General features: G+C 43.0%; 1 protein-coding gene across 2 annotated transcripts in view; it reads right to left on the bottom strand.

Annotated features, from left to right (window-relative positions):
* Positions 1-6,759, bottom strand: part of PARD3B (par-3 family cell polarity regulator beta) — a 1,231,823-nt gene extending 1,225,064 nt beyond the window's left edge. For both annotated transcript variants that reach the window (XM_056111836.1, XM_056111837.1), the window contains exon 1: positions 6,588-6,759. In XM_056111836.1, the coding sequence (XP_055967811.1) occupies positions 6,588-6,707 (120 nt within the window). In that variant the 5' untranslated portion in view covers positions 6,708-6,759. The remainder of the gene's footprint in view (positions 1-6,587) is intronic.
* Between the last annotated feature and the right edge of the window lie 6,885 nt (positions 6,760-13,644).

Here is a 13,644-nt window from a genome sequence, read left to right as displayed (position 1 = left end):
ATCTCAGGGTGGAGAACCTCTGAGGCAGTACTCAGGAGGCATTGGTGCCCCTCTGATTCTCAGCCAAACAAGTGAGTGGTTCAATTCAAGGACCCGAGGATATAGTGCTGCTTGAGACCTGTGGTGTTGTTTGAGTCCTGCAGCACCAGGGACTTAAAGGGCCATTCAGGCAATGCTCAAGTTTCTATAGAGGGGTAGGAAGCTAACTGGTATCAGCAGCATGCAAGACATGTGGCTTAACCTCTGTAATACCACTTCTCTCTCCTAGCAATGTTTTAATAGTATGGAAGAAATGCTTTCTAAGGAGTTTCACTAGCATCTAAGGGCTTCTTAGGGATCTGGTTACACAGGAATCCTCTGCCTTACTTCACAAAACTCCCTACCCCTAGAATGAGAGAAGGTACCCAGCATATACTATATTATCTGCATAAACACTTTTGGCACAATGAAACATTCTTATTGGGGAAAGATGAAAACTTTTCACAAATTTAACTTTCCAGATGCAATCATGGGCAAGTTTTTCATGAATATCTAAGCAAAACAGTCCTTGGCCAGCTATGTTAGCTATTTTTCCACACAGGTAGCCCATAATAAACTACATGATCTAATTATCTGAAAAACTCTATAGTTTTCAGAGCTTATGTCAAAGAATACAAGATCTGACCAGATTTTATAGTTTTGTATGACTGGGGCAAGGACAGAAAAAAGGAAGCCAATGTCTTTTAAAAAGCAAACACACACACACACACACACACACACACACACACACACACACCACTACCTGCCCCAACATGCTAAAAGGAAAATTAAAATTGATCAGTTCTGCATTGACTATAAAAGCGGTCCACATGATCTGCTGATTGATTGCTGGTAGGTCATTAGAGATACTCAACCAGGGGAATCACAATAGGTCTGGCCAAAATTACCAGAAAGATGGTACAGTCACACATTAAGAGGAGTGGACTGTGGTAGAAGTAGATACAAAATAGTGAACAACCAGTGTAGTTTGGAGCAAGCTAAATGTAACATGTCTTCATAACAGCCAATCAGAGGTGTCAAGGAGACTGCAATACAGAACAGTCCAGGGGAGAGGTCTAGTTTGCAACAAGACACATGATATTTGCATCCATAAAGCCAGATGATTATCTAGATGCATTCAGACCTCACTGAAATGGCAAGGCTTGCCCACTGCTTCTGGCTGGCCCACCATCCATCTGATCACTGATCACTGTCCTCCCATTGTTCATCGATTTGCTCAAGCGGGCCCAGTAACGTCTCCATTGGAGACTTTGTTGTTACTGTGTTTGGCATATCAAATACATCACGGGGAGCTTGCCAGGCTCTGCCGTGCGGGCGAGATACTCTCGGTAGCCTGCCGGGCTCTCTGAGAGGGGCGGAGGAATCGAACTCGGGTCGGCCATGTTGGCTGCGTGCAAGGCAAATGCCCTACCGCTGTGCTATCGCTCCAGCCCACCATCCATCTAATATCAAAAATCTAGGATGGACAACATCAGGCTGTTGAACCAAAAGTCCACACTGAGAAAGGCCTCAACTTCTATGATTCAGCTGGATCTTGCTTATATCTAGGTACAGAATTTGGGGGTTTAAAATCTCTCTTCCACAACGGGTACCCAAAAACAACTTCTGCATTTACCATGGCAAAATTCTCAACAAAACTGTGAGGAACATAACAGGAAATTACATATTTCTTGAAATTTGAACTTTGGACAGTGATTTCCAAAATACAGCTGTGAAAATTTCAAAGAATGTTTTAATCTTAACTATTCATTAACTTACCATGCCAGTTTAAATTAATCTAAATTTAAAATTAGGTTCCTCAACTTCACTAAGTGCACTGAACATTGATTGAACCATCAGAGACATCCAGCAGCTATTCTGTGGAAAACACAGATCTAGATTATTTACATCATCGCACAAAGTTCTACTGGGTAGCACTGTTAGATTTTCCCAGAGCAGCAAAAGGTTCTGTATTTTTAAGACAGATGAGGTCAGTAATCAGTGTCTACAGAAAAAAAATTGCTCTCATAAAATTTTGATATTTTCCTAGCTTTCTCCCAAAAATGGGGGTGGCATGAATCTAGTATACCGAAAGCTCTAAGAATGAGTAGCTGCTTAGTGAAGCCATTTGGGCAAGGTGCACCAAAGGATAAATCATGCCTGTGGCTCCTAATCTCATAGGAGTCCTCAATTTAGCTCAGATGCACTAAAAGTGCTAGCAAGCCTGGGTCAACAATTCCTATGCAGAGGACACTGAATTCCACATAGAGATGCAGCAAAGAAAGGAACTGTGAGGAGGCGAAAGAGAAGGTCTGAGGACTATAAAGCAGCAGGGCAAGAAAATGGTAACAATGAAATTAGCAGACCCTATTTAAGACAAAAATGGAAGGAAAAGCTCAGCACGAGGAGGCTAGAGCAAGGCAGGGCTGCTTCTAAAAGCTGTGTCTCAGCTTTGATTGTACTTGGCATGTGAGAGAGCAGAGCTTCGTATTATCAGACTATCTGATTTTCTTCCCAAGAAAAGATATTAAATTCTCATCACTGTATAATACTCTCAGAACCTGAGCCTACAATTAATCAGAAACCAGAGTTGTTACTCTTGTTCAGATCTAGGTATCTAGTCTCAACTTGTAAAACAAATTATTCAAAATATCTGAACACAGAAGAGTTTCACTTTGAAAAGTCTATTGACAGTTTCCTTAAAAGTAATATTCTCATATAAAATGTCAGATCCACAAATCAACTTCTTAAAAATTCCAACAGCCCATGATCAGAATCTCAATGTTCAAAGTATTTTCATTCAACTCCTGAACACACTCTACACTCTCATTAGCAACAAGGCTTTTCCTTATTCACTTCAATCTCCCCCCTTCTTCCTTTTCCTCACCATCTCTGTACATATACATATATATGTATATTTGAAGAGATATATTTGCGTGTATATATACAGGTATATATTACACATACATTAAACAAATATATTATACATGCATGACACATACTGTTTACATACCAATAATCAATCCAAATTATTTAAGTACCTCAGCGAGAATTCATTCAGGATAGGAGTAGAGGGATAGTCACTAATGATAGGTGTGTATCTAGATATCTAAGCACAGTGTCGATTATTTTTTAAAACTACAAATAAATTAAGTTGAATAATACCAAAAAATTTGTGGTAATAGACAGTAGATTAGTGTTTCATAACTATGACCACGCATTAGAATCACCTGGAACGCTTTTTAAACTTTCTTTGCCCAGGTAACCCCCACCAAATTCACTGAATAGGAATCTTGGAGAAAGAGACTTAGAGATTTGTATTATTTAAAATGTTACATGTTAGAGGAAATAATGATCACCCAGGGTTGAAAGCCCCTGCAGGATACGATTCAATTATCCATTCACCTGTGACACGTAATTTTGATGATAAATTTAACTAATTACTCACTGATCCCCACCTTGACTCCTTAAGAAGACAATCTCCTCTCCACTAACTGCTTAACTAAATTGAATTTAGAGCCCGGGACACTGATAAACTACCAGGATCCAAAGACAAGTGATTCCATAATTCTAGTCCCTTAGTCAATTCACCTCCCCAGTAGAGTTCATCAAATAGCAGGGGAGTGGGATGTGGTAGGTAGCTCAAAGTTTCAATTTCAGAACATAATTAAAGCCTTCCCCAAAGCTCCCCCAGTTTCTTCAGCAAACTATCTACTTCTGTCCTTATCTGATGCTGACTCAGCTGGTTCCCCACATTCCATAAATACCAATCTACTTTGTCTCTTCTTGGTAGGAGTTGTACATTTCCCTGATGTTGCCCATCAAATCCAAAATGGCTTCCTTGGACTTCACTTGCCCTACAAACTTTCAAACCCTCCACTCTATCTTCAATCTTGAAATCTGCCTTTCTCTCTGCTAAATTATTTAGATCCTAGAAGAGAGGCTTAATTTACACTCATGTTTCCACTAAATGTGTTTCTTTACAGCATACTTTACCTGGATGTCTAAGAGATAGCTCCCATTTTTCCATGAGTCATTAGACTGAGAAAAATTTTTTACACTTGATTTGTAAATCCTGCATCACTTTTCTCAAAAAAATTAGACTTCTCTCTATAACATGTAGTACTATCTATAAAAGAAATTACTTATCTTCAGTTTAGATTTATGGTTGCATTGTGTAGATGGGACTGTCTTTTTTAGAAATATTGAAAAATAAGATGGTAAATTTTAATACAAAGTAACCCAGTGGTCTTCATGACTGCTGAAAGTAGGGCCGAAAAACTGTTCCTGGGTCCAAATCCCAATTTTGCCACTCAGTAACTAGTCACATTTCTATCTTTTTATTTTCCCACTCTGTAAAGAGGGAATGATCCGATCTACCTCACAGAGAGTTATTAAATATCTATACAATTCCAAAACAGTATTTGTACAGAGTAAGCACAATCCATATTAGTAGTTGTTACACTATTTTGAGTGTGCATATTAAAATTTTGTTATAGTGGGAAACAGTCTTTTAAATCTCTTTCACTGAGAAACTGAAATTTATGACAAATTATTTCTCAAATTGAATTCTGACATTTCTGATATTTTCTCATTATTTTCTAAATTCAATAGATGTAAGTATGGAATTTGTCAGAGTATATCTTGACATTTAGTTCCATTAGGAATACCATTTAATATCAGTTAAGCCTCATTATGATTACAATATTATTTAAAATGGAAGTATAGGAGAGGAATATTTGGGGAGGGGAAAAATATCACTTGCCACTTATTAAATTGAGATTTTAAAAGCCAAAGAAGGGAGGATTTATAAGCTGTGGGTGACCTTTAAATGTCACATTCACTAATATATAAATGTAAACACAGAAAAATGTAATGTCTAGTAATAATAATAAACTGATCAATATAATTATATTTCAGTCCTGTGGTATTATGAATTATGCTTTCAGTCCAGAATATCAATAGCTCTTTAACACTTTTTAAGATCCTATTACACTGCATTAAATATCATCTAGTTTCCTCTGTGTTTTGTGTAAGCATGTAGCATACCTCTCTTACTTAGATAGCTGCAGGCACTAAATTACCCACAATTTTTCAGAACAAATTATTTCTAATGAGTGAAAAATAAAAATACTTTAGTATGGTAATCCTTCAAGAATATCTATTCAATAAATTTTCTAGAATACTAGTTAGAAGAATTCTTATTCTTCTACTTTGAGAAGTGAGTGAAATATAACATCAAAGACAATTGGTTAAGTGAACTATGGGCCTCTCCAATACAGTTTTGACAAATAACTTATTCTGTTTAAAGAGCCTTTGGGCCACAGATGTTTGATTTAAGGCTTCGATAAATTAAACTGTGGACGGAGCGCTAGTACAGCGGGTAGGGCATTTTTCCCTTGAACAGGGTGGGGGGGTTTGATCCCCCTGAACCACATATGGTTCCTGAGCACTTCCAGGAGTAATTTTTGAGTGAAGAACCAGGAGTAACCCCTGACCACTGCCGAGTTTGGCCCAAAAACCAAAAACTGTTTTAAATTTAAAAATAAACAGAACGGTACCCTTAAAATCTTCATTTAAAGGTTCCGTTGAAGATACGAAAGGTGACATGGGCCTGTTCGACCTCAATCACTGCAAAGGGACCCCTAAACATCCTTTAAGAGTCCCATCGAAGCACATTCTGGACTCTACCCTGCACACCGCTGGGTGTGCCCCCCACCTCAATAAAGATCCCATTGAAGACATCTTCAAAAGCTACCCAGCCCCCTAGAACCAGCTCCAGTGTTCAAAGAGGACTTCTGAACTACAGCATCCGTCATGCACTTAGAAGCATTCTTTCTGAGCTTCACTTAATTTTCACTTGCCCCTGACTCTGGGAGCTGAAGCGAGGGCCAGGGCACGTGGTCACTGCAACAGTCAGGCAGACCGGGGCGGGGACCCCATAGCACGTCACAGCACGTGGAGCTCGCTCCTTGGATGAGAGGCGTGTAACTGGAAACACTCGCGGAGAAGACAGCGAGTCTTGGGACTGAAACAAACCGCATCCTTCTACCCAAAGTTCCAGCCCAAGTCACTGTGACCACAAACCCCTCCGGGACTTGAAATTCCAAGAGCCCCATCAGCTGTAACTCGCGCGCTTCTGCCACCTTGGCTCATCCACTTGATAACTCCCAGGGGCAGAGCTCACACCTGAGCTGGCAGCACCTTCCCTGCAGGAGTTGCAGTGCAGCTTCTCCTCCAGCTTCAAGGATGCTGCCAGTCTCTAGGAGCTGCTTCAGTAAACCAGTGCCAAGGCGGTGGGCTTGGAGTGGGGCGCGAGCCAGATCATGCGTTTCTACCCGGGCCCCCAATGATTCTCTGGCTGCAGTCCCTCCCACCAACACCACCGGCGCCAGGAGATGAGCCCTTATATTAATAGGGACCAGCCAAACCAGAGGCCAAGCGCAGAGCCCAGAGCAGGAGCTGAGAGCCCCGCCACCCCTGGCGTGGCCAGCCGGTCCTCGGGGCTCCCGCGGGCAGGTGCTTCTCCGGCCTCTCCCGGGCACGCGCGCCCCCCGCGCCGCGCTCACCTTCTCCCGCGCCTTCAGGTACCGCTGCAGCGCCTGCTGCGTGAGCTCGCGGACCCGCAGCTGACCCTCCTTGCAGGGCACCACGATGCCCGTCCTGCCGAAGCACACGGTCACTTTCATCCTGGGACCCCCCGGGCCACCAACGCCGGGCCCGGCCGAACAGGTGTCTGGCGCGCCGTGGGCTCCGTCCCCACCCTCGGGGAAAATCCCGGGCTCTTCGCCTCCACGCCCCCTTGCTCCCTCCCCTCCAAGACCTGGGGACTGGAGAGGGGGCGTTAGCCGCCAGGCCCGGGTAGCCCGGGTCGCGGCCGCGCAGGGGGAGTGGACAGCAGCGGGCAGGGCTCCGTCCCAGGTGGCGGCGACCCGGCTTCCACGGCAGGGGCTCCGGCTCCGGCCCGCCCTCCGAATCGAAACTGCCAGCCGGGGCCTGGCTCGGCCCGCCCTGGCCCTAGCGGTGGCGGCGGCCGGGCCTGCCCCAGTCCCGGGGCTGGAGTGGGCGGCGGCGGCGGCTGCGCGCGGGGCCGGAGTTGGGAGGAAACTTTTGCGCCGGATCCCAACTCCTCCACTGCGCCGCGCGCCCGGCGCCCCGGCCCGCGGGCCGGCCTGGGCCCGGCTCTTAAAGGGGCCGCGGCGCTCCTGGCCCCGCCGCGCGCTCGCCCGCGAGGCCTGGTGAACCCTGCGGGCCCGCAGCTGGAGCCCGGGCACCTGGTCTCCACGCACACACGCTTCCCCTCCAACACATACACACACGCGCGCGCGCGCGCACACACACACACACACACACACACGCACGCACACCCCTCTGGGGAATTGTAACGGGACCTGAGCTACCCAAGAGGAGTTGGAAACCGGATCTCATAAAGCACTCAGGGAATAGATCAGAGTTGCAGCTACACCCTTAAAAAGAGAGGATGGGAACCTGATTCGCAGAGATGCCCAGAAGAGCAGGTGCTCCTCGACACGCCCACCCTTCCCCCACCCCCAATCAAAAAACGCCCCAAGGAGTGATGGCTCACTGGTTCTGAGCTGCAGGGATGACCCAGGGGCCTGTGAGCCAGTGGTCTTAAGCCCAGCATCCTTTCTGCCCTCTGAAGCCTGCCATGGAGACTTGCCAGGTGTGTATTCATCACCAATTGAAATCGCCGTATTTGGAGAATGGGGATTTTTTAACAAATAGCATCTGATTCTCTCTTAGCCCTCACATAAATGAGCTCCTTTAAGCTGAAAACAATCGTGTATGGTAAGTATTTTCCCACTGTGTACATGAAAAATGGTGCGTCTTCTGGATGTTAAGGGACTGGACTGAACTAATTATGGAGTTGGTCATGTGGAAGGGAACTCAGGTTTTCCATCAGTGAATCTCTGGTCTCCCCAAGCAGTTTTCTTAGCAATCGAGTTCATCCAACAAGATCCTCGGGGACATATCATGTCTGTTATTACAAAAGGATTTGTTCCTGTCTCAAAAACCCACTTAAATTGTACTTGAATTGCCTAGGACAATATGATAATGCAAAGGAGATTAAGTTGATGGGTTTATAGACCTTGAAAGTCTTTATTTTTTAACAAATTCAAACATGCAATAAATATGGTGGGGTGTTCTGGTTTTGTATTTTTTGTTTTTGTTTTTTGTTTTGTTTTGGTTTGGTTTGGTTTTGGTTTTTGAGTCATATGCAGTGTTAATCAGGGATTATTCCTCACTTTGTGGTGAAAAATCATATGCTATGCCTAGCATCGATGAGCTGGCAGCATGCGTGGCAAGTGCCTTAGCCTTGTACCATCATTCAAGCCCCATTGTTTGTCTTCTACAAAGATTTGTCTTCTAGATTTTCACAGAAGATCAATGGCATCAAAGCAGATCATGCAGAACAAACTGATGGGGGGGAGGGGATGTGTCTATGAGACAGTATAATTTACATGCAAATCCAATGAAAAGTCATTTGAATAAGCCAAAGACAATTTATTCTATATAAACACTGAAGGTCCAAAGAGCATTCCTTTGAGGCAAGATTGAGTCCAGAAACTCTGATAATGTCCTCAAGCGGTCCCATATACCTTCCATGCTCTTAAATGTTTCTTTCATCTCAGGTAAACTCTCTATGGACTTGCTGAAGAAGTACACTTACAGAACTGCGGGTCTCCATCCCTTAAAGTCTGCCTTCTCAAATGTCAGCAAGCTTTTCTTCTAGTGAGAGCTTGCATACACAAGCTTGAGTCACCTGCCCTCCCATTGCCAAGATAAAATGTAACTGACTGTTCTTGGTTCACCAGCCACTGGGCCATTAAACCATAGCTACTGATATGTGGAGGGGCAAGAGAGGGTGGAAAAACATCCACAGCACATTTAACTACCATAAAAAATAAGATCGTTGCTTAACAACCAGGTGATTTTAGGATGTAGTGAAGAAAAGCCCAAAAGTCATCAAAAATTAGAAAACATTACTGTTCTTTCTATTGAACATCCATAACTTTAAGTGTAGACCAAGCACTTTTTTAAGTAACTACATTTAGACAGTAAGGGTGTAATATATTACATTGTACATACATATGTACAATATGTAATATATTATTATATATCATGTATTGGGCTGGAGCGATAGCACAGCGGATAGGGCGTTTGCCTTGCACATGGCCAACCAGGATTCGATTCCTCCACCCTCTCAAGAGCCCAGCAAGCTTCTGAGAGTATCCCACCCACATGGCAGAGCATGGCAAGCTCCCCATGGTGTATTCGATATGCCAAAAACAGTAACAACAAGTCTCTCAATGGAGACGTTACTGGTGCCCGCTCGAGCAAATCGATAAACAATGGGATTACAGTGCTATATTGTGTATCAATATTTTACATTCCTCCACAGTAGTCTTATGAGATAGTTTTTCTTTTCCTTAGTCTTCTTTTAGAGATTAGGATGCTGAAGCCACATATACCCAAGGAGAGTAGAAACGAAGACCAGAGAAGCTGGTACTTGGTTGGAAGCTTGCCACAAGTGGCAAAGGACAGGGCAATTAGGATAATGAAGAGACCACTATGACAATGATAGTTGGAAATGACTACTCTGGACATGAATTTAGCACTGAAAGTAGGTAAAGGGATATATTTTTTTTCTCATTTTCTGTATTTCAAACCATAATTATCTGAGAGAGAGAGAGAGAGAGAGAGTACTTGCCATAGAGGGAGGCTGGGGAGATTGGGTGGCAGAAGGGATATTGGTGGTAGGAAATGCACACTGATAAAGGGATAGGTGTTGGGACATTATATGACTGAAATCCAATCATAAACAACTTTGTAACTGTGTGCCTCAGAGTGATTCAACAAAAAAATTAAAATTTAAAAAAATACTATTTTTGAAAAAGAAGTTACACTTGAGTAGAGTCCAGAGTCTTTAGAGCAACCATCCTGCTGATCATACATGTATAATACTAGGTGAGTGAATCAAACAAATAAATAAATACTAATCCTCTGCAAGAACAGGCAACCTGCACATTTAATGCTGGATCTTCTGAAATGAACACCTAGAACGGAACAGAGTAATGATAAAGTTTAGCTGATGGAATGAACACCTAGAATGGAACAGAGTAATGATAAAGTTTAGCTGATGAGATAACTTTGCATGTTGTCATTGTTTACATTTCATGCTTATTTATTTCCTTCACACTTATTCCAGACTCCCTCACTTCAGCTCAGATGATAAATAACTACAGCTCTTCTTCACACCACAAACTTCCTTTTCACCACCTCCCTTAAAACCTGTTGCCCCCTCTCAGTATCCTGATATTAAAATTCCCCAGTGAACTATAAATACACTCAAAGCTCTCCATATCCCACTCCCAGTATGACTTCAAGTCTCTAGGGATGCACCCAGTGTTGTGCCCCTGCAAGGTGAAGGCAGAAATGGGGCTAAACACTGAGGTGAACAATGCTTTGTGCAATTCTGCATACCCCGGAGTGAACTTTAATGACCCCAAGAGAGTAATTACATAATGATAGAGTTTAGCTTTTACATTTCATGTGTATTAAATAGCTGGATGTAATTTATTATTCAGCCTCATCACATTATGTGCAGAAACACTTTATCATATATTAAGAAGTTATATTAAAAATCATAGTTACAACACACTGTCATTCATGCCCAGCAAATTCCTGAATCAATATTTCATGATCCCATGGGATGTACTGGGCAGAAGACAATAAGTAATTTGCCTTGATTGAGTAACACTAGAGGATTCTAGGCCTGGGTTCCATTTTCCTATTTTGCCTAGTGGATGAGTAAATATTGCCTGTGGTGTGATATTTTCCCATTTGTTATCCAACAGCTTAGTAGGCTTTGCTGGAGCCAATGAAAATGTGTTATGCATTGAATAATACTGACCAACGTTATTAAACTGCTCTGTCTTGTGCAAAGTATAACTAGAATGTCAGGTACATTTAGATGTATAGTGAATAAAATATGACATTTTTTAAGTAAGTAGTCAACTAGTCATCCATTCTGATATTTTTTACTATTAAAACACAAAATATATTCAGCTTTCAAGGAATTATTATTGCAAGCATTATTTATCACAAAAAAAAATAATTGAATTGGAGATAATCTTCTTTCTACGACCCTTGGAGCAATTAATACAATAGATCACATTCTTAGTCCTCTTATGAAAGCAGGTGTCAGAGCAACATCATGAAAGAAGAAAGAGAAAAAACAATATGACTTCATTTTTTTTCCTTTCCTGTGTAAAAGCAAGGAGGTTAGACAATTTAACTCAGGCAGCACTGGGTTTTTCTTAAAAGCTGTTTGTTTCTATATGCCTTGGAGAATAAGTTTTTTGACCATTTCTTTGTTTACTGTTTCTGTAGTTCTCCTTCAAGCACAAATAATGCGTTATACCCTGAGGGAGTATTGTGGATTATCAGATTTTGAAAGGCCCTGATTTATGCCTATTCTATAATTAAGGCTCAAGTCTCCACAATGATAAAGCTAGATCACACCTCCTTAGATTGAATTCCACTCTATGGATGTTAATGTATTACCTTAATCTGCATTTCCTTGAAAAGAGAAAACCCTGAAAAATCTTTTTTATAAAAATGCCTTTTAAAGACTAGAGGTAGTAAAGCCAGAGGTAGATGGGTAGGATGCTTGTCTTGCATCACTATCACCAAGCTAGGTATGTGGGAGACACACACACAAACCACCTCTGGCTCAGCTATATAATTGGAGGCATGCCCTCTCTGGTTCCTGATCGAACTGCTTAAAGGCCATGATCCCAGAGACTCAGAAATGAATCTCAGAACCCAAAGGCTTTTGGAAGAAATGTGTCCTGTTCCTGCAGTAGGTTACTGGAGCGTGGCCACTCCAGGTGGGAATAGATTTTGTGCCTTGGCCTGTTCCTCCTGGAGGCCTGGTGACTGCCATCCTCCAGAGGCCACTGGACAGTCAGGCTTGGGCCTGCAGTGACGAGACACATGGGGCCTCACCAGATGGGGGGTGGAACCGGCCCTTTCCACCCCATCCCAGCGAGACCCCTACTCGCCGCCTACAAACGGCCTCTCTGGCTCCTGATCAAGCTGATTAACAGCCATGATCCTGGAGACTCAGAAACAAATCTTGAAACCCAGCAGCTTTTGGCAGAAATGCATCTGAACCGCATATTAGGTGGCTGCTGCCTCAGAGCTTATTGGAAAGCCAGGTATGAGCCTGCGGTGACGGAGCAACTGCAGTCTCATGGGAAGAGGGGGGGGGGGGTACCAGCTAGACCTTCACCCCCTACCGAGGTCACAAGTTGTCCCCCATGAGCGGCTCTCCAGCAGGGCCATGGCTCCAGAGGCAAAAGGACTTAATCCAGAGCCCAGCAGTTTGCGGCAGAAAAGTGAATGGACCATGCGTTAAACTACAGTGCCATGCCTCCCCAGGAGGGAAAGGGTGTTGATCCCCCAATGCCTTTTCAGCAATTCTGATTGTTGGGGGGGAAATTCTAAACAATAATGATGCATCTTTTGTCGAAATAATGAATGTAATCAATGTAGAGAAGAGTTAAGTAGAGATCGTTCTGCCTCACAGGCATTGGAAGGGGTAGGAGGGGAGGTATATTTGGGTTCTTGGTAGTGAAAAATGAGTACTGGTGAAGGGAAAGGTGTTTGATCATTGTAAGACTGATACTTAAACCTGAAAGGCTTGTAACTTTTTCCACAGTGAGTCAATGAATAAATATAAGAAAATAAATAAATAAAATTATGAAGAAAAATAAAGTAAGGTGGAGTTCATGCCAATTCAATCAGCTAATCAGTGGCTGAATAAATAGCAGTATGGGCTAGAGCCATAGCACAGTGGTAGGGCGTTCGCCTTACAAGCGGCCAACATGGCCGACCCGAGTTCGATTCCTCCGCCCCTCTCGGAGAGCCCGGCAAGCTACCGAGAGTATTCGATATGCCAGACACAGTAACAACAAAGTCTCCAATGGAGATGTTACTTGGCCCGCTCGAGCAAATCGACGATCAACGGGAGGGCCTTTACCTTTACCTTTACCTTACTCCTAAATAAAAAAAATAAAGAGAGAGTCAATTGTTAGGGCTCAGGAGATAACTCATATTACTGATTACATGCTCTGCTCATGGGGAGACCAGACTTGATGCCCCAACATCTCATGGTCTCTTAAGTAGCCTGTGAATACTTAAGGGACCAGTGGACAGATGTTATCAAAAAAAAAAAAATAAAACAAGAGAGTAGATCATGGATCAGATGTTTTTCCTTGTATTGTGGTTTCCTTCTATGAAACATTAGGACTCACTGAAGTTGGCCATGAGGAATAAGCTCCACCCAAAGTTTGTTTCAAGGACAGAAGGGTCCAATAGCAATAATCAAGAATGTTCTTTTACTATGTGGTTTTCCAAAGAGAGCAGCTAACTGAGGTGCTCTGCTACTTGCTCTTCCTAAAAGCCCCTCCTGTTTCTCATTAATCTTCCTTTATTTGGGAAAGATGTACATGTTCATACATTTGACAAGGTAAAGAGAGAGAACTGAGATTTGGCCCCAGATGCTAAAGTGCAAATAAGCACTACAGGTAGAACTAA

This window comes from Sorex fumeus, unplaced genomic scaffold (genome assembly GCF_029834395.1).
Source record: "Sorex fumeus unplaced genomic scaffold, SorFum_2.1 ptg000014l, whole genome shotgun sequence".
In the NCBI taxonomy this organism is placed as follows: Eukaryota; Metazoa; Chordata; class Mammalia; order Eulipotyphla; family Soricidae; genus Sorex; species Sorex fumeus.
This window is presented reverse-complemented; position numbering and strand designations above follow the sequence as displayed.